Consider the following 20,692-nt stretch of genomic DNA (forward strand, 5'->3'; position numbering starts at 1 on the left):
TCACGATAATTCACATGTATTTAAAAAATAATAATAAAATCATTCTGCTTCATCTTCTCCTCGAAGGGGGAGGGAAGTGGAAGGAGGCGACAAGCTGGGTCCGTGGCCGATCCGGCTTGTGGGGGGGAGGATTCTTCCCACTAGCCCCCCTCCCCTCGCTCCCCGGCCCTCGGCTGCTGGTCTTCGAAATCCGACGGATTAAGAATGAAAAAGTTAGAAGTGCCTTAACTAGAACCTATTCTCCTTCATCTCTCCAGGGTGAAAAAACACGGCAGTTTGAGACAGAGAGAGAAAGAGAGAAAGAAAGAGAGGAGGAGGAGAAGGAAAAGGAAACGGAGAAAGGGTTATGTACAGAATTCTTTAAAAATAAAAAAAGAGAGCAAGAAATCGATTAGGCGAGAAAAATTAAAGGGGGGAAAAAACGATAACAAAATGATTGACATTCTCTCTTTCTCTCCTCCCTCTGGGAGCCACCTTGTACGGAAACGATACACAGGTAGAGACACGGGGCGAAAGACGGCCGAGATGCTTTCACTTCACCCCGTTCCTTGATTCGAGGGGTTCAGAAGGTGACCCCCCCCCGATCTCACCCAACCCGGATACGTCTGGGAAGAGCTTCCTCTCCTCGCTTCTTCCGCTCGTACGGTCCATCCGACACCAGGTGGGTTCGAAAAGGACAGCTATCCCGCTGTCTCGTTGCCCCTCCTCGAGTCTCTTGAACCCAGGGCCGGCCCTGCCTCTCGACCAAGCGTGGGAGCATTCAAGCTACTGAAGCTACGAGGGTCTCCCCAGGTGTGGGGGGGGGAACGCGGCGTTTGGGAAACGGGGAGGAAGCAAAGCGCGAATTGTCCGCTCTGTCTCGATTGGGTCCCCGAGGATTGGCAGCGTGCCCCGGCCCCGTTTGATTCTCCACGGCTCGCGAGGGTCCCGCTATCCCTGCCGGGGTCGGGGTGATGGTGGTGTGAGGGGCTCTGGGCACCCGTTCTGTTCACTGGAGCCGGTCGGTGCGGAAGGAGTCTTCGACAGATGGATCGGTCAGCAGGACGTAAGGGTCGCTCAGCATATTGAGTCCATCCAAGCTCAGCGGCTCGATCTTCAGATCCTCATCCAGACCCAGGGAAGCCGCGTCCATTTCGAAGCCCGGCATGCCCGCCAGGACGTTGGCGATTTCTTTGGAGATGCCAGGTGGGGAATCCCCTACAAAGGAAAATCAAGACACCCACAGCTACACAACGGGGAGTGGAACGAAAGGCCAATTGGGACCCCTTTTGGAGGCAGAAATCACAGTCCAAAGAACTACGATGCAGAACCCGAATCATTCGTATCGGGAACACCAAAGCGGGTTGGAAGGATTGAACGGTGACATCCCCACTGCCCGGGAGGGATGCCCAGTTGGGGGCTTCTTCTGTGTCCCCGTTACGTTGCCCACCGAAGTGATACCCATCTATCTACTCGCAATACCCAGCTTTCAAACTGCCAGGTTAGCAGGAGCTGTTGCGAGGGACGGGAACTCATCCCATCTCGCAGCAGCAACCAGGTCTCAAACGCGAGCCTGCTAATTGTCAACCCACCCGCTGCAAAACAGCCGGTGACCGTTACCTGTGAGGATGATGTTAGGAATGGGACCGTGACGGCTGCAATTACTCAGGTTTTGACGACCGAGTAAGTGGGGATCGTTCATGGCAGTGCTGTTGCTACTGTGGCCGCCCCCTCCGCCCATCGGCGGTCCCATGTTGTCGCTCGACGAGTAATTTAAGGCACCCATGTCTTCCCCGAAGGCGTTGCTGTTGAAGGCAAAACCTCCCATCATGTTGTCGACAAAGCCGTACTGGTCGAACTGCGGGGAAGAGAAAGTGCATACGTCCCGTCGTCGGAGGGTTGTCTTCAGCGCCGAGCAGGTGGGGGGCTCCCAAGACACACACACACACCCCGTTCCCCACCACGAGCCTGGGAAATCAGCAAGTGGGGTGAAACTCACGTTGCCAAAGCCGAAGTCACCTAACGGCTGGTTGAGTTGGTGCTGGAGCATGGAATTAGGCTGGTAATGCGTCGGGTAGGGATAGGGCGGCTGAGACGGCTGGCGGGTTTGAGGGGAGGTAGGGACTCCTCCGGGCACCGGGTGCTGGGACTTCTGGCTGTGCTGAAGGAGCATGCCTGGCTGGCTGTAAGGGTAGGGCGGAAGCCGCTGGTCTGCAGGGAGCTTGCTGGTGTCCAACGGTACTCCCTGGAAGCGGGAGGGAAGAGTCAGAAAGGATGCAACATATTCCTTTGGGGGGGAGGGGGGGAGGGAGGGAGGGAGGCACTCTTGTGCTACGAGAGTGGTGTCAAACTTAAGGCTCCGGGGGGCTGGATCCGGACCGCGGGGTGTTTAGATCTGGCCAATATGGCCGCCCTGGAAAAAGCGAAGGACCAGCCCGCGTTGCCTCTGCCAGCAAAAACAGACCTCCAGGCGGCCCTCCAGACCTTCATTTTCGCTGACAGAGTGTTGTGACCCCGACTCCCGGGCCTGTCCTAACAGAGGAAGAGGACTCAGAAGGTGATGGGGAGGAACTGACAAGGCCTCCCTCTCCAGGACCCTCCTCTCTGGCAATGCCTCAGGTTCCATCCGAAGGCCAAGAGGAACCGCCTGGGATATGCCAGGAGGAAAGCATATCGGAACAAGAACGGACAGGGAGCAAGGATGATGAATCCTGGCTTGATCCCAGGCAGCGTCGGAGGGAGAAGCGTGCGCAGCAGCGAAAGAGGCATGGGAGGGCCAGAGATTGAGCTGAGTCACTGAGCCACACCCCACAAGGAATAAAAGTGGGTGTGCTGATTGCTCTTCAGGCTTTGTGACGGTCAAAGTTAAAAACCTGAGAGTCACATCGCGTTACCTGAAATCTGTCTTGTCCATATTTGGATTGGACCTTGGCTAACTCTGGCTTCGTGGATTACTTTTTGCTACTGAACCAGACTGAGGATAAACTCTCTCTTGCTGACTGTGAGTGAAAACTGACTTGGCAGGCATTTCGCAGTTTACTGCCAAAACTCTTTATCTGCAAGGGTTTCTAGTCCGATTGCTTAATAAAATCTTGGCAGGCGTGCCTGGTTGTGTGTTTGCCTGTGTGGGGAAGGGGGACAGAACACAGAGGGTTGTAGGAGGCCATCGTAGTCAAAAACGGAGCTTGGGAGCCCGTTTCCACCGGAAGAGTGCTCGGGCCACCACAGGTGCCCCCGACATCAGTGACGTTGAACTGGCCATGCCCACTCCGGTCCCCCCCCCGAGGTCAAACAACCCTGATGTGGTCCTCAATGAGATCAAGTTTGACACTCGTGTGCTATGCTCAGGGTAGGGAATCATAGCTCTTCGATGGATGTGGCTGGACCACCCCACCTCAACCCCTTGCCCGACTCTCCAATCTCCAAGAGATCGCAGGTAATCTTCAATTTACGAGCAGAACGGAGCGCAAAGTTTCTGTTCCCTGAACAACTGTGGCCAGGAAGGCCGTAAATCTCACGTCACTGTCTCGCTTAGCAACAGAAGCATTGGACTCCATCGTGGGCCGTAAGTCGAGGACTACCTTCCTTGAGGGATCAGGATCGGGAAGGGTTTAAGAAATTAAGTGGAAGCGATTCTTAGAAGGGACGGAAAGGGGTGGGTGGGTTGCTGAAGTTGAAATGAGATGGGAAAAGAAAAGTGAAGCACACAGGAGGGAGGGAGGGAAGGAAGGAGGGAAGGAGGAAAAAGAGGGGCGAGGAGCACAAAGGGGAGGGGGGGTCACACATGCTCCCGTCACAAGCCTCCTCCCCCTCCTCTCTCCCGGGTGCGTACCTGGGTGATGGAAGACAATGTGGGTGACATAGTTGGCGAAAACTGTTTGGGGTGTTGTCGTCTCGTATCTCCAGCCATGGGGAGAGTCAGGGGACTGAGGGGGACCCTGCGCCGGGGAGAAGCGTTCAGAGGGGTGTAGGAGGCGGCCGGGGACGAAGCGGTGGAGGAGGAAGAGGAGGAAGAGGAGGCCGGGCCCCCAAAGCCGGGGGGAGGCTGGTGGTGCGGATGGGGCGGCGGGGGTAGCCGGGGGTTAGCCGGGACGGGCTGCATCGTGTGGGCGCTGAGCGAGGTGGGGAGGGAGGGGTTGCTGAGCGAGGTGGAGAGTGAAGGGGTGCTGAGGGAGGAAGGCATGGACTGGCCGCCGAGGGGGGAAGGCACAGGGCGCAGGGCGGGGGGCGTTAAGCGAGGACTGGAGGCAGGGGTTACTGAGGGAGCTCTGCATAGATGAACACAGTCCTGCGTGGACACAAAAAAATGAGAACAAAAAGAACCATAAATCCATGAAACAATCAAAAGCCACACAAACGCATACACACACAAAATTCAGCTGACCACGGCGCATGGCAGCCTCCAGGGACTTCCGGCCGTGATGGCGGCGTGGCAAGAAAACGGCGAGTTCTCCTCTTCCGGAAACGGCAAACCCTCGTTACCTCCGGGCTGGAGAAACGGTTCGATTTGACACACATATACAACACACACACACACACACACACACACACACACACACACACACACACACACACAATGGAATAAAATGCCAAACATCTGCCAGGACATATGAGAAGATGGATGGGGCACCAGCCGTCGGCCTCCCCAAGTGCAACGGAACTACAACTCGTCCGGACGAGACGAGTTGAGAGCGACAATCCGTCCTGCTTGATGGTCGAACTCCGGCCGATACTAAAATCCGGGCGTGGGCCTTACCAAACTAGCTAACATCATCAATGCCGGGAAGAAGTGGGGTTTGCTCCCTGTTTATATATAATGTAACCGTCCTCCCTTTTAGCACTGCTGATGTTACGTAGTTGGGTCGTGAAAACGTCTGCAAGAAAACCACCAAACTCAGAGAGCATTAGGGACTCTTCCTTTCAACCCTGAGCCACAAATCTTCTCTTTTATCGATAGGCAAACAATTAACTATATTGCGCAAGATGGCCCACCACCTGAGTTCTCTGGTTCCCTAGAAGACCTGCGCGAAATAACACTTTTTGCGCGTGAACAATTTTACAAATACTTTCGGTGTTACCACTTGGGAGAAACAGCTGAGGCGCGGCAATCAGCTGAGAAGATAAAGGTAAGTAAAGTGCAAGGGCGGGGAACGGGGGGGGGGGGGGGGTGGTCCGACCTGATTGTCGGATCAAACCTGTTCGCTCCAAGCTGATCGTCAGAGGATTCGTCCGAACCGGTCAAATCCCACCCCTGCCAGAGGTGATTGCCTGGATAGCTGAATTAGAAATCCAGTCACGAGACCGTTGCCGTACCCCTCTAGGAGTTGTGTGCGTAAGGATGTGGATTGTGTGTTTGTGTTTACTTCTCTTTTGTCGCGTTCTCCTCTCGCACTAAATAAATAACGATCTCCAAATAAATAAATATATAATCTATGCAATCGTTTTTAAATTTGTTTGTTTAGAACTGTATTGGTAATATGAACCTGTACGTTGATAGGGCACTATTGCATTTTACCCTACTCTCATTTTAAATTCTTTTCTTTCGAATTTTATTGGCAATGATGTGTTTGAACCTGTATGCCGATATGGCCTATGGGCTAATAAAATAAATAAATATTACATAGCAATCGCGATAGCACTTATATACCGCTTTGTAGTGCTTTTACAGCCCTCTCTAAGCGGTTTACAGAGTCAGCCTCTTGCCCCCAACAATCTGGGTCCTCGTTTTACCGAACTCGGAAGGACGGAAGGCTGGAGTCAACCTTGAGCCTGGTGAGATTCGAACTGCCAAATTGCAGGCAGCCGGCAGTCGGCAGAAGTAGCCTGCACTACTGCATTCTAACCACTGGGCCGCCGTGGCTCATATATAATAAATCTCCAAGCACACCTTCCCTGCCCGGCGACACATCATCGGATTTGAAGCCCCCACCTTCCCCTCTCCGACCGGTACCTGGAGGTTCGTAGCCGTGGCCAAGGCCCATCCCGCCGCTGATACCCAGGTGTGTCATGGTGTTGGCCAGGTTGCCGGTGCTGCTTCCGCCACTTAGGCTGGGATAGGCCGACTCTTCCGGGTCGAGAGGCGTAGGCAACGGGGAAGGGAAGTGCAGGTTGGTCAGATCCGGCAGGGACCCTCCCGTGTTGAGGTTGGACGGGATGAGAGGCAAGTTGGCAGGCTGGTCGGGGGACGGGAAGATGCTGGAGGAAGGAGGGTGAGAAGAATAAGAGGATGAATTAGGTTAGATTAAGAGAGTCGGAAGGGACCTTGGAGGTCATCTAGTCCAACCCGCCGCCCAAGCCGGAGACCCTACACCATTTCTGACCAATGGCAGTCCAGTCTCTTCTTGAAAGCCTCCAGGGATGGAAGCTCCCACAGCTTCTGTTCTATGGGTAGATTGTCCTCACTGTCAGGAAATTCCTCCTTATTTCTAGGTGGAATCTCTCCTTGGTCAGTTTCCATCCATTATTCCTTGTCTGGCCTTCGGGGTGCCTTGGAAAATAGCTTGACCCCCCTTCCTCCTCTCCGGGGCAGCCCCTCAAATATTTATTTTATTGAATTGAACTTCTATACTGCCCTTCTCCCGGAGGACTCAGGGCGGTGTACAGCCAGAAATAAAACCGTGACAATATAAAAATTAAAAACAATTAAAACAATTGGCCAAAAACTCTAATAAAACAACCCATTAAAATAGTTAGGCCAGCCCTCTTGTTGGAATAATAATGTTTTTATTGGATATTGGAAGATGCTCTCCTGTCTCCCCAGGTCCTTCTCTTCACTCGACTAGCCAGGCCTGGTTCCTGCAACCGTTCATCGTACGTTTTAGCTTCCAGTCCTCTAAAAATCATCCTGGTTGCTCTTCTCTGCACTTTTTCTAGAATCTCAACATCTTTTTTATAGTTGTGGTGACCAAAACTGGAGAAGCGTCAGCCTGCACGCTCATTTGTGCGAACTTTGCAATGGCCATCTCCGAAACTTTCTTTCCTCTGCTCCCCGCAGGTAAAAATCTCGCCCTGTTCCATCTTTGCCTGAGCAGCTACCTTTCTACCGGCGGGGAGATTATCTTTTTTTTTTTAAACCAAAGGTGGAAGATCGAAATATGGGTCTTTTTTTTCACCAGCTGTGCCCTGACGGTCTCTGAGCCCTTCCCCTCATTTGCTTAAGAGGAGAAGCGGAGTTCAGTCGGGGGGGGGAAGGGGGGCTCTTGGATGGGTTTTGATATCTTAATGTGCTCAGAGAAAACGACATCGCAACGAGAATGCTGCTTCTACTCACTGGATTCCAGGCACCTCGCAGGAACGGGGACGGGCGGAAGACGAGGAGAGCTGAGGGGAAAAAAACAGCCCGTTACTGGATAGGGGGAAGAGTGGAATGGCGAAAGGGAGGGGGTTTGGCACGCTGGGGAGATGCCACGAGGGAGCTGGCGAGGCCTCGCTTCTGGAACCGATGGGGCAGCGCCAGAAAAGCCACGGAGACGCCCTGGCACCCACCTTCTTGGTGTCCCAAGGTTTCAGCGACTGCTTCCCGTCGTCCAAGAAGCTCTCTTCGATGGAAGGCACTTGGAAAAGAAAGACTGCAAGGAGAGAAGAGACGGAAGGCTCAGGATGCTGCCTCACTTCCCGCGAGGAAGTTTTAGGGGAAGAGGAGAGGAGAGAGAGGAGAGGAGGGAAGGGAAGAGAAGGAAAGGAGAGGAGAGGAGAGGAGCAGAGAGGAGAGAGGAAAGGAGGAGAGGGGAGGAGAGGAGAGAAGGGAAGGGAAGAAGACAGAAGAGAAAAGAGGAGAGGAGAGAAGGGAAAGGAAGAGAAGAGAAGAGAAGGAAACAGAAGAGGAGAGGAGAGGAGAGCGGAGAGGGGGGAGGAAAGGAGAGAAGGGGAGAGGAGAGGAGAGAAGGGAAGGAAAGAAGACAGAAGAGATAAGAGGAGAGGAGGGAAGAGAAGGAAAGGAGACAGAAGAGGAAAGAAGAGAAGAGAAGAGGAGATGAGGTGGGAGGAAAGGAGAGAAGGGGAGTGGGGAAGGGAGGAAAGGAGAGAAAAGAAGACAAGATAAGAGAGAATAAAAAAGAAGAGACTAGAAGAGAAAAGAGGAAAGAGAAGAAACCAGAAGAGAGAACAAAAGAGAAGAAAAGAGAGAATAAAACAAAGAAATCAGAAGAAGAAAAGTAAAATAGAAAAGACCAGAGAAGAGAAAAAAGAAGAGAAGAGAGAAGAGACCAGAGAAGTGATTGCAACCTCCTCTCGCTCTTTCCCACTTGTCAAACTAAGAAAAAAAATTTCCAACTTTTAGAACTTAAAATTGCTGATGCGAACAAGCGAGGCACAGACTTTAGGGTGGGCCAAGGGAAGGGTCTTTCTTACCTTTGCTATCCGTATCAGGATCTAGGTAACCTTTAAAAAAAGGGAGAAAAAGGAGGAAGAAAATGTAAAAGATAGCATGACTACAAACTTCCAGGCACTCCCCGTCTCCTTGGCCTGCAACTGAATGGAGCTAGCAGAGTGTTTTACTGGCCAGATGCCCTTCCTGTCACCAGGGCGGAGTTTTGTTCACCAGATAAATTCTCACGGTGGCCAGAGAGAGAAATATCTGCCTCTACCTAGGATTGAACTCACAGCCTCCCGATTGTGAGGCGAGAGGCTCCACCTTTAGGCCACTGCACTATTTTATTTTATTACTTTATTTTATTTTATTTTATTTTATTTTATTTTATTTTATTTTATTTTATTTTATTATTTTATTTTATTTTATTTTATTTTATTTTATTTTACTATTCTATTTTATATTTTATTTATATATATATATATAAAATCTCTCTCTCTCTCTCTCTCTCTCCCCCCCCCCCCTCTCTCAACGTACAGGTTCAAAAACGTATTACCAATAAAATTATAACAAAACTTAAGACGAGAATAGGGTAAAATACAATAGTTACAGGATAAAACACAGTAATTTAATACCTAAATATGTAAAATAGAACAAAATGACCTAAAATTATATTTCTCGTATCACCCCTGCAATCTACCCCAATCAGGCCTCACCCAACGCTTGAAGCCTCAGAGTTGAAAGAGTTGTCAAACTGCTCAACTTCCTCAAACCTATTGAAAGCAGACACTTCTCCTTTCCGACAGGCCCATTAAACCACCATTAAACCATCATCTCGAATCGAGGGAGAAGATGCAGTCGGCAAAGAAAGCCCAAATCCTAGCCGGAGTGTGGTCGTCCCTCCCCTCTTCCTCGGCCTCTCGCGAGACCCACGCCGTACCGGGACGCATGACGCCAGCCCCCACCCCCCGGTAAGCCACTCACCGCTCTTGCGATTGGGAGGGGGGCCCGCCTGGGAGGGTCCCAGGTAGGCGTTTTGTGGGTTGGGATTCATCACGCTGGTGTGCAGGGCGGAGTCCGAATTTGTTCTGCTTACGGAAGAGGAGAAAGTGGAATTACAATAAAGAAAAGCGGACAGATGCTTTACCAAAGATTTTCCAAAGATTTTCCAAAATCTTGCTCCATCTTAGCGGACAGGTGAAAAAAACCTGATACAGCTAGTCCTTGACTTACAACGGCCTGTTTAGCGGCCGTTTGGAGTTTGCGGCAGCGCTGGGGAAAAAAAAGGGACTGAAGGCCGTTTTTTTCACACTTACGACCGCTTGCAGCATCCCCGCGATCCAAATTCAGACGCTTGTTAACCGACTTGTCTTTATGACGGTCGCGTCACCGGGGGGGGAGGGGGGCGGGACGCAATCCCCTTTTGCGACCTTCCAACCAGCCCAAGTCAATGAGCCAGATTCGCTTAACAACGGGGTTACTAAAGTCAGCGATTGGCTTAGCCGCGGTGGCGAGTGAGGTCGTAAAAGGGGGCGAAACCCGTCTAAGAAACGCCTCCTTTTAGCGACAGAAAATTTGGGCCATTTGGGGTCGCCAGTTGAGGTTAACTTTAGATGCACAAACCACATGCCTCCTCCATCGGCCTCGCCAGCTGGCGCCGAGTTCAAAATACAGCAGCAACAAGGAGGAGGAGAGGTTGCGTGTTAACGAAGCCGCCAGAGGCTGATTTCCTTCTTCCTTTTTCTTTCTTTCTTTCTTTCTCTTTCTTTCTCCTCTCTCCTCTATTTTTTTCTTTCTCTATTTTTTTCTTTCTTTTCTTTCTTTTTCCTCCCTTTCTCTTTCCTTTCTTTCTCTCTCCTTTCTTTCTTTTCTTTCTCCCTCCTTTCTCTTTTTTCCTTTCTTTCTTTCTTTCTTCTTTCTTTCTCTTTTTTCTCCCTCCTTTCTCTTTCTTTCTCTTTTTCTTTCTTTCTTTCTTTTTTCTCCCTTTCTTTCTTTCTTTCTTTCTCTCCTTTCTTTTCTTTCTCCCTCCTCTTTCTCTCTTCTTTCCTTTCTTTCTTTCTCTTTTCTTTCTCCCCCCTCTCTTTCTTATTCTTTCTTTTTCTTTTTTCTTTCTTCTTTCTTTCTTTCTTTCTTTCTTTCTCTTTCTTTCTCTCTCCTTTCTCTTTCTTTTCTTTCTCCCTCCTCTTCCTCTTTTCTCTTCTTTCCTTTCTTTCTTCTTTCTCTTTCTTTTCTTTCTCCCTCCTCTCTCTCCTCTCTCTTTCTCTTTCTTTCTTTTTTTTCTTTCCTTTTTTCTTTCTCTCTCTCTCTCTCTTTCTTCACTCCCTTTCCACCCTAATCTTTTTAACAATGTCTGGGGGTGGGGGGGAACAAAACGGAGGGGAAGGGAGGGAGAGGGAGGGGGCTAGGCAGCTACAGTTCTTCCAAAGGAACATAATGGGGGTCATTGTTGGGTTGTGAGCACATCGGCTTCCTCCTTCTCCTCCTCCGTGGCCTTGTGCATTGCAGCCGAGGGGTGGGGGGGGCAGGCCCACATGAGAGAGAAGAGAAGGCAAACCAGATGAAAGGAGAATGAGCCTGGGGCGTTTTATTTCCCCCAAATTTCTAGGATTGCAGAAGGGCCCACGCATATCTGATCATCAAAAGACACAAGCCGGCGTTTCGAGGCTTGCAACCTGGAGCAAACCTTACGTAGCAGCCCCGTGGAAGGAGCTACGCGACTCCCTTTTAATGGGGGGGGGGTTTGCCTGTACGTGTCCCCTCCCCCTCTCCCCCCGTCCTGTAGGAGGCGATATAGGAAAATATAAAGAGATAAGCCGTTGGGGAAGAATGCGGCGAGAGAAATTGAAACGGAAATATTTTCTTTTTTTTCCCCTTCAGATTCACATCAGGGCCCAAACTTGCCTCTCAAGACATAATTTGTGGGAACAAAACGTCGATTTTTTTAAGGGAGGGGGGGAAAACATGGGGAAAGGGCTCACCTATTGAGTGAGGCAGGCAGTCTAAACAAGCGTTCTTTCTCCACAGGGAAATTGCTCCAAGGCATCGTCCTTTGCAATAATAATAATAATAAAAAAAAAAAAAATAGCGAGAGTTACTCCAAGATTGTGGGAAAACTGCCTTCCGACGGTTTGCTAGGCTTTGCAAATCCGGGCTGCAGTTCCACAGGCTACCATTAGTGGGCGGCAACAACAGACAAAGAGGTTTCCCTGAATCTCTTTCTCGCCCTCTAGTGGCCGTCTCCGTTTCCACGTCCTGAAAACGGTCCCCCGAGCGAGAAATTGGACGAATTTTGGGAAAGCAAATGGACAGCCGTTTGGGAGAAAACAGTGAGGTCGTAAAAATGGGGTGGCAACGTGTTTCTGGCGACGGCCAACCGTCGCTGTGAGGCTCGATGACGGTCATAAATCGAGGATGCAAATGACGGATGGGAAGGAGGAGACTGGGATGAAACCAGTGTGGCGGAAAAGGAAAGGGCGATGGATGGTAGCGGTGGGGTCCTCGGTGCTCTCTGAGCTTGGTGGTTTCCTTGACCCAATTAGGTAACATCATCAGTGCTAAGAGGAAGGAGGGGTTGTGAAGTGGAAGAGGAAAAAGAGTGGAAAAAAGAGGAGGAGGGGAGGAGGACGACGACTGTGGGGGGTCTTTGGTGCTCTCTAAGCTTGATTTATTGCAGACATTTAATTACCAAACTAGATAACAGCATCAGTGCTGGTAGAGAAGAAGGCGTGCTCTCGTTTTATATAGCAATGGCTTGCTCTGTATGTAGTGTGGCGAAAACTCACCTTCTCCAGCTGGGTTCAGCAGGAGGGGACAAATACGCCGGACTGTAAGGAGAACTGTCGATGTGATGGGGGAAGTTAAGGAAGATACAATGTAGTAGGTCCAACAACCCCAAAGTGGAATTCTGTTGCTCTTCAATCCCTGCAGGATTTCCAGCCCAACGTCAGTATGTGTTTATGTATCAAATTTATATGTCCCCCCCCCCCCAAAAATCTTGCCAAGGGTGTCTCTCGGCGGCTGGAGTTGTGTTGCGTAGCAAGCGAAGGGGAAAGAACAGCCCATCTCGAGGCGAAAGGATATTTGTCGTACGTAACGTCGCAGCGGCGAGATCATCCGGCGGGGATCCCGCTGTACCCGTTCCACCAGGCCGTGATGCCGCGTGCCCCGGGCCGTGTCCAGCGGAGAATGGAGGGGACCCTGGAGGGGCAAAGAGAGAGGCAGTGCGGTTGGAACAGGAGGGGGCCTGTGAAAGTGTGAAAATCAGGCAGGGTTTGCAAAATTGGGGAACAGGAACTTCCAGTTCCTGTGTGTAAATTTCCATAACTTGTGTGTCAATTCCAATAATCTGCGTATCAATTTCAACAACTTATGTCAATTTCAATATATTGTGTCACTTTTGGTAATTTGTGTCAATTTCAGTGTGTGTCAATTTCAATTTGTGTCAATTTCAATAATTTGCATGTCAATTTCAATAATTTGCATGTCAATTTCAAAAATTTGTTCAATACATTGTGCATCAATTTCAATATCAACTATGTGTCAATTTCAATAAATTGTGTGCCAGTTCCAATACATGGTGTCAATTTCAATCATTTTCTGTCAACCTCAATCATTTGCGGATCAATTCCAATACACGGTCAATTACAACACATTGTGCAGTCCATTTCCACAATTATGTGTCAATTTCAGTACATTGTGTGTCAATTTCCATAAACTGTGCGCCAATGAAATATTGTATCTGAACCACTCCTGCCAATCAGAGTAGAAGAGCAAAACCATCAAGGAAGAAACGGCAAGGAAGATGCCCGGATGTTGGCTTGTTTCAATGACGGTTTACCTGAAACTCTGCTGCGCCGCTTCCGATCTGGTTGACGTTGGGCAGCGATCCGCTGTAGTAGGGTCCTCGGCTGTGCGCCAGTCGTAACTTCTGAGCCTGTAACTGAAGGCGGGAAGAGAAGCAGAATGGTAGTTAATTCACAGACGGCCCACATGGATCCTTCACTGCCCTGGGCAGGCAGCCGCTTCGCAAAGCTGATGGACAACATTCTTTCCGACATGCCACAATCTCAGTGTGTGTGTGTGTTTAACGTACAGTCCTGCAAGAGAAGCTCAAGCTAACGGAGCGAGAGGAGAGCTGGAAGGAGGCTACCAAGCTCTCTCCTGGCACCCCGACCCGTCAAGGTAGCCTCGACTTACGACGACAACAGAGACCAAAATTTCCCGTGGCTAAGCAGGAGAGTTGTTGGGTCCGTTGTGCTCCGTTTTACGACCTTGTTTTGTCACCTGTTGTTAAGCGAGCTTTTTAAGAGGCGACTGGGACCACCATGTGTCTGGAACGAACTAGGGTCTTTGCTCGAGCCAAGGGGTTGGACTAGAAGACCTCGGGTGTCCCTTCCAACTCTGGGATTCTGTTAGGAGAGACCCCAACCCCGTAAGCGCCGAAGATGCTCCATTTTAAGAGCCTGGTTGTTTACCTTGTTGAAAAGGCACCACCACACAGCCATAAATCTCCCTGCCTCCCCCCCTCCAAGGGGTCCTAAACAGACCCCAGCTTTGGAAACGAGACTGCTAGTTTTGGGGGGGCGGGGGCTAAACTGTCCCACTGCCCCTCAGCATGACAGAACGAGGGTTTTAAAAAAAAATACAGGCAATCCTCAACTTACGACAGTTCGTTTAGTGACCGAAGTGTCAACGGCACTGAAAAAAAAAGCGACTTACGACCATTTTTCACACTTAACGACCGCGGCAGTATCCCCACGGTCACGCGATCAAAACTCAGACGCTTGGCGAGTGGTTTGCATTTACGACGGCTGCAGTGGAGGGGGGTGTCAGGCGACCCCCTTCTGACCAGCACCGTCTGGGGGGGGGTGTCAGATTCATTTAACAACCATTAACTAGCAACACGGCGATTCCCTTCAAACCACGGCGCCCAGAAAGGTCGTAAAATGGGGGCGACGCTCAGTTGGCGACTGCCTCGCTTCACGATGAAAATTCCGGGGCTCAACTGCGGTCGTAAGTCGAGGACTACCTGGTGATAGCGCTCAAAGACGCCCCGAGGACTGGGATCTCTGCTTGTTTATCTATCTGGAAGGACTGGTTGGGGAAATATTCAGCACTGTCCCCTCCAGCTACCAAACCTGCCTGCCGTGTCTATGAAAATTTACAGATTAACAAGAGTTGGAAGGCACCTTTAAGGTCATCTAGTCCAACCCCCGCCGGAGACCCTACACCATTTCTGAGAGATGGCAGTCCAATCTCTTCTTAAAAGCTTCCGGGGATGAAGCTCCCACAACTTCCGAAGGCAACTTCTGTCCCACTGAATATAGAATCACAGAGTTAGAAGGCAGATGACCTTGAAGGCAGAGGTTGGATGACTTTGAGGTCATCTAGTCCAACCCCCTGCCCAAGCAGGACCCCCCCATAAAGCTGAAACCTCACAGACCAAATATTTGAAAAAAAAAAGAGAGAGAAAGTGTAACCCGTCCAACAGGATGATGGATTAGAATCTGCCATTTCTGGGGCCACTTAATGTTGCGATGATAAATATTTCAGATTATTCACTGCTTCCTTCCTTCCTTTCTCGACTATCATTGCAAAGAAAACACACACACACACACAAAAAAGGACCCTAAACCAGGTTTGCAAAGAATCTCTCGCTCGGTCCTTGCAAAGAGTCGTTTGCACAATCTCTTTAAAATCCAGCTTCCCAGTCGAAAGATTATTTTTGTTTTTCCCCCTTCCGTAAAGGGGAGGGGAAAAAAAAAAGAGAAATATTTTCATAAAAGAAGTGGGGGCCCCTTTTTTTCATGGTCCCTAGATCTGTAAATCGAATCGAAGGGAAAAGCAGCGTCAATGCCTCCCAAACGCAGAAAAGAATACAGGTTTGCAAAAAAAGCAAAACCAAGAGTTTTTGACTTGGGTTGCAAAAACTTTTAATTTCCGTTTCGGAGCATCAAATGCAGATTTTTTTCCCTCCTCCTTTGCACAGGTGTCGTGCACACAAATATTGGAGGTGAGCGATGGAACCAGCGCTGATGTCAGGAAACTTTGTGGGGGTTTTTCAAAGTTGGAAAACATTTGATTTCTGCTGGGGGGGAAAGAAATTGGAGGAAGAAAAAGCCGGAAGGACCACAGCCGCCGGTACCAACCCCGGTGCCCCCACGGATGTCGGAGCGCCTTCACTCCCGCCAATCCCTGCCCAGGCCCCAAGGCCGGTGCTCAGAAGGGGAGAAACGCTACGGAGGCCCGAAATCTGAAATTTGGGGAAACAAGAGAAGGATCCTGCTTTGATGTTTTCCGGTGCTTTGGGGAGTTGGGAAAGAAGCCAGTGGTAGGGCAGCCATCACGGAGGAAAGGAGGAAGGGAAAGGAAGGGAAAGGAGGAGAGAGGGAAGGAAGGAAGGGAGAAAGAGAGAAAGGGAGGAAAAGAGGAAGGGAAAGAGGGAAAGGAAAGGAAAGGAGGAAGGAGGAAGGGAGAAGGGAAGGACAGAAAGAAAAAGTAAAGGAAGGAAGCAAAGGGAGGGAAGAGAGGAAAAGATGGAAGGAAAAAGTAAAGGGAAGGAAGGAGGGAGGGAGGGAAGGAAAGAGAGAGAGAAAGGGAGGGAGGGAAAACGGAAAGATAGAATTTAGTATTATTTAGTACTATTTAGTATACTGTCTTTGGTGTAAGCTGCCCAGAGTCCTTGGAGAGTGGGCGGCATAGAAATATTATTATTATTATTATTATTATTATTATTATTATTATTATTATTATTAATAATAATAATAATAATAATAATAATAATAATAAAAATAAAGGAGGGAAGGAAGCAAGGAGGGAAGGGAAGAGAGGAAAAGCAGGAAGGAAAAAGAGAGAGGAAGGGAATAGGGAGAGACAGAAATAAAAAGTAAAGGAAGGAAGCAAAGGGAGGAAATGGAAGAGAGGAAAAGATGGAAGGAAGGAAGGAAGGAGGAAAACAGAAAGGGAGAGAGAGAGAAAGGAAGGCTAGAAAGAAAAAATAAAGGAAGGAAGCAAAGGGAGGGAAGGGAAGAGAGGAAAACATGGAAGGAAAAAGTAAAGGGAGGGAAGGAAGGAAGGACGGAGGGAAGGAAGGAAAAAGAGAGAGAGAAAAAGAGGGAAAAAAAGGGAAAGCTACAAATAAAAAGTAAAGGAAGGAAGCAAGGAGGAAAGGGAGGGAGAGATAGAAGTAAAAAGCAAAGGAAGCAAGCAAGGAGGGAAGGGAAGAGAGGAAATGCTGGAAGGAAGGAGGGAGAAAAGAAAAAGGGAGAGAGGGAAGAAGGGAAGGATAGAAAGAAAAAGTAAAAGGAAGGAAAGAAGCAAAGGGAGGGAAGAAAGGAAAGGATGGAAGGGAAAAGTAAAGGGAGGGAGAGAGGAAGGAAGGAAAAAATAAACAAATAACTCTGCTGGCTCCAGAGGCCAGAGGCAATATTAACCCTGTTAAGCATCTAACCATGTTGGTTAGAGTCGTCAGGTCGTGGGAATCTGGGAATTCCCTCAACCCTCTGGACCAGGACCGGTCAGCTCCCAGAAGACCCCCGCATGACCTCCCCAGCCATCCCGTGATCTCGGTGGGCAACACGCAACCCCGGGACATCGCTTCCGGCGGGTTTGAACGTCGGCTCCGTCTTGCGGGACGAGGCTGACGCTCCGCAAAAACGCCCCAAGATGGTGGCGTCTCCCGTCTTGCGTGCCGTTCTCGTCCTCCGTCCAGGCTAAATTTAAACCCCTCTCCGGGGACCCCGCTTTCGCAGGAGAGGCCGGATCTGCCGGACGGAGGCAACGCCACACAATCACACAACTTCGGGACACACAATCCCGTCTCGGCTTCAAGACGGATTTGCGAGTCGGTCGCGTTTCTAAAATTCTCCAAAATATTCCAATTGGTAAAAATGGTGATTTTTACCACAATTTACATCCAGTCCTCGACTTACGGCCACAACTTCTGCCCCCCCCGCCCCCCCCAAATTTCCATGGCTAACTGAGCGAGACATGGGTTACGTTTTGCCCCCGTCGTACAGTCTTTCTTGCCACCGTTGTTAAACGAATCACAGCACTGGTTAAATTAGTGACACGGTTGTTAAGGGAATCGGGCGTCCCCCCCATTGACTTTTTGCTTGTGGGAAGGTCGCAAAAGGGGAGGCTGAGACCGGCGTAAGTACGAGTCGGTTGCCAAGTGTCTGAATTTGGATCATGTGATCGCAGGGAGGCTGCGACGGTCGTAAGTGCGAAGAAGAGTCATAAGACCTCCCCACAAAGAAGGACAGCCCACCAAGACCCCCCCCACAGTCAAAGGGGTCAAAGGGCACTTACACCCCCCCCCCATTTCCCCCTCCAGTGGTCCAACTTGGACAGCCGCATGAGTGGGTGGGTGTAAAGGCCCACAGGCCCCGTTGGGCAGGGGAGGATGGGCAGGAGAACTCCAGATGCCCCCATGGGGAGGGATGAGAGCTGGGGCAGAAGCCGAAGCATGGGAACTGTAGTGGGGAAGAAGGCGAGGAGGATGGGAGCTCTAAAGGGGATATAAACCATGGGGAGGGGGAGCAGGCAAAGGATGATAGGTGGGGTAGTCCAGCCTCCTCCGGAGACCCCGACCCAGGCTAAGCAGAGGATGATGGGTGGGATAATCCATCCCTCTCCAGAGACCCCCCAACCCACGCTAGGCAGAGGATGATGGATGGAGTAGTTTACCCCTCTCCAGAGACCCGAACTCAGGCAGAGGATGATGGGTGGAGTAGTCCACCCCTCTCCAGAGACCCAAACTCAGGCAGAGGATGATGGGTGGAGTAGTCAGCGTTCTCCGCAGACCCCCAACCCAGGCTAGGCAGATGATGATGGGTGGGATAATCCATCCCTCTCTAGAGACCCCCAACCCAGGCTAGGCAGAGGATGATGGGTGGGATAATCCACCTCTCTCCTGAGACCCCAACTCAGGCAGAGGATGATGGGTGGAGTAGTCAGCACTCTCCAGAGACCCCCCAACCCAGGCTAGGCAGAGGATGATGGGTGGGACAGTCCATCCCTCTCCAGAGACCCCGACTCAGGCAGAGGATGATGGGTGGAGTAGTCAGCGCTCTCCAAAGACCCCCCCCCAAACCCAGGCTAAGCAGTGGATGATGGCTGGGATAGTCCATCCCTCTCTAGAGACCCCCAACCCAGGCTAGGCAGTGGATGATGGGTGGGACAGTCAATCCCTCTCCAGAGACCCCAACTCAGGCAGAAGATGGAGGAGTAGTCAGAGACACCCCCCCCCCACCCAGGCTAGGCAGAGGATGATGGGTGAGATAATACATCACTCTCTAGGGACCCCCAACCGAGAGTAGGCAGAGGATGATGGGTGGGATAATCCATCCCTCTCCAGAGACCCCAACTCAGGCAGAGGATGATGGGTGGAGTAGTCAGCATTCTCCAGAGACCCCCCCACAAACCCAGGTTAGGCAGAGGATGATGGGCGGGGTAGTCCATCCCTCTCCACAGCCCTGAGCTCAAAGACTTGGGTCCCCAACTCCTCCCTCCCTCCCTCCCCCCACCTCAGGGGGGGGCAGCCCCCCTCCCCAACCGGAAGTGCCGCCCCCGACCGGAAGCGGGCCCCCCTCCTCTCCCCCCGTTTTTCTCCCCCTCATACCCGGGTGGTGCCCAGCTCCATCATGACCTCCTCGAAGGCCGCCGTCTCCTCGGCCTGGCGCTGCTTCTGCAGGGCGATCTTCTCGCTGAACTTGCGCGGGTTGGACGCCCCCGCCGAGGCCGAAGAATGCGAAGACGAAGCGGCCGCCGGGGAAGACGAGGCCGAGGAGGCGGCGGCGGAGGACGAGGAGGCCCCGCCGCCGCCGCCGCCTCCTCCTCCTGAGGAAGAAGAACCCGGCGCGGCGGCCCCGGAACCCCCCGCCGCCCCTGCCGCCGCCATCTTGCTCCGCCGCCGCCGCCGCCGCCTCAGCGGCCTCCTCCCCTCCCTCCCCCCACTACGCGCCCCGCCCCTCGCGCGCAATGCCGCGCGGGGCACGCCGGGAAAGCGAGTGCGCCGCCCTTTTGAACTCTCCGGGAGGAACCCCCCGCCGGGACTCCCGCTCCCGGCGTGCCCCGCGCGGGCTCGAGCCCTCGCGCGCGCGGCGCACGCCGGGAGATGGAGTTTCACCACCACCACTTGACGCAGACGCCCTGGCCTCGGGGCCCGCGGGGACTCCCGTTCCCGGCGGGCACCGCGCGCTTGGGGGAATTTCTCCCCGAAGGGAGGGGGAGGAGGAGAAAGGAGAGGGGCGGGGGAGGGAGGGAGGAGTAGGCAGCTCCCTTTCTGAATTATGAGCTGCTGTGTCTCTGGGCATGCACAGAGTGCTTTTTCCTGCACACCTGGGACAGGCAGACCTATATTGCAACCAATAAATTTATCTATACCATTAAATAATTGAATCATGGTACTATTCATACTTTCCAAATACTGAGCTCCTGTGTCTCTGGGCATGCACAGAGTGCTTTTTCCTGCACATTTGGCGCAGGCGGACCTATTTTGCAACCTATAAATTTATCTATACCATTAAATAATTGAATCATGGTACTATTCATACTTTCCAAATACTGAGCTGCTGTGTCTCTGGGCATGCACAGAGTGCTTTTTCCTGCACACTTGGGACAGGCAGACCTATATTGCAACCTATAAATTTATAAACACCATTAAATAATTGAATAATGGTACTATTCATACTGGGTTGAGCGTTTTTGCTTTCCCGTTTACAGTTCAATCTAATGATTTTTTATTCTGTTAAAAAGTGATTTAATTCTTCCATTTCTTTTTTTTTCTTTCTTTCTTTCTTTCTTTCTTTCTTTCTTTCTTTCTTTCTTTCTTTCTTTCTTTCTTTCTTTCTCTATCCATCCATCCATTTGTCAAAAATGGTGTAGGGCCTCCTGCTTAGGCGGGAAGGTTGGGGTTGGACTAGATGACCTCAAAGGTCCCTTCCAACATTTAATCTAATCTGTCATCTGTCTACCCATCCGTTCATCTGTTGGAAATGGTGTAGGGCCTCCTGCTTGGGCGGGGTGGGGGGGGTTGGACTAGATGACCTACAAGGTCCCTTCCAACATCTCATCTATCTATCCATCCATCCATCCATCCACCCACCCATCTACCTACCTACCAACCTTATCCTGGAGACTTACCACCTCCATGCCATTTCTCACTCTTCTTAATTCTTCCTTTCCTTTTGCTTTTTATCCCCCCTTTTATATATTCAATCTTCCTTGAAAGAAAATCTCCGCAGCCAGGTCCCCATAATACAATGTTTCTTAACCTTAGTAGCTTGACGATGGGTGGGACTTCAACTCCCAGAATCCCCCAGCCAGCACCCATCGTCAAGCTTCCAAGGTTGAGAAACACTGCCCTAATACAATACAAATTGTGCAAATGAAAATAAGCCTGCT

The 20,692-nt window shown here is 50.9% G+C and overlaps 1 protein-coding gene across 1 annotated transcript; it reads right to left on the minus strand.

Annotated features, from left to right (window-relative positions):
- Window positions 1-19,187, minus strand: CRTC2 (CREB regulated transcription coactivator 2). The gene is given in 15 exon segments (XM_070950349.1): window positions 1-1,197; window positions 1,600-1,837; window positions 1,979-2,224; window positions 3,812-4,204; window positions 4,206-4,267; window positions 5,930-6,174; window positions 7,250-7,299; window positions 7,465-7,547; window positions 8,329-8,358; window positions 9,272-9,375; window positions 11,266-11,334; window positions 12,070-12,129; window positions 12,366-12,484; window positions 13,125-13,226; window positions 18,909-19,187. Coding segments are annotated over 15 exon segments (2,289 nt in total). The 3' UTR covers window positions 1-988.
- Between the last annotated feature and the right edge of the window lie 1,505 nt (window positions 19,188-20,692).

This window comes from Pituophis catenifer, unplaced genomic scaffold, assembly GCF_029215685.1.
Source record: "Pituophis catenifer annectens isolate HBS135680 unplaced genomic scaffold, rPitCat1.0.hap2 SCAF_10, whole genome shotgun sequence".
NCBI lineage: Eukaryota > Metazoa > Chordata > Lepidosauria > Squamata > Colubridae > Pituophis > Pituophis catenifer.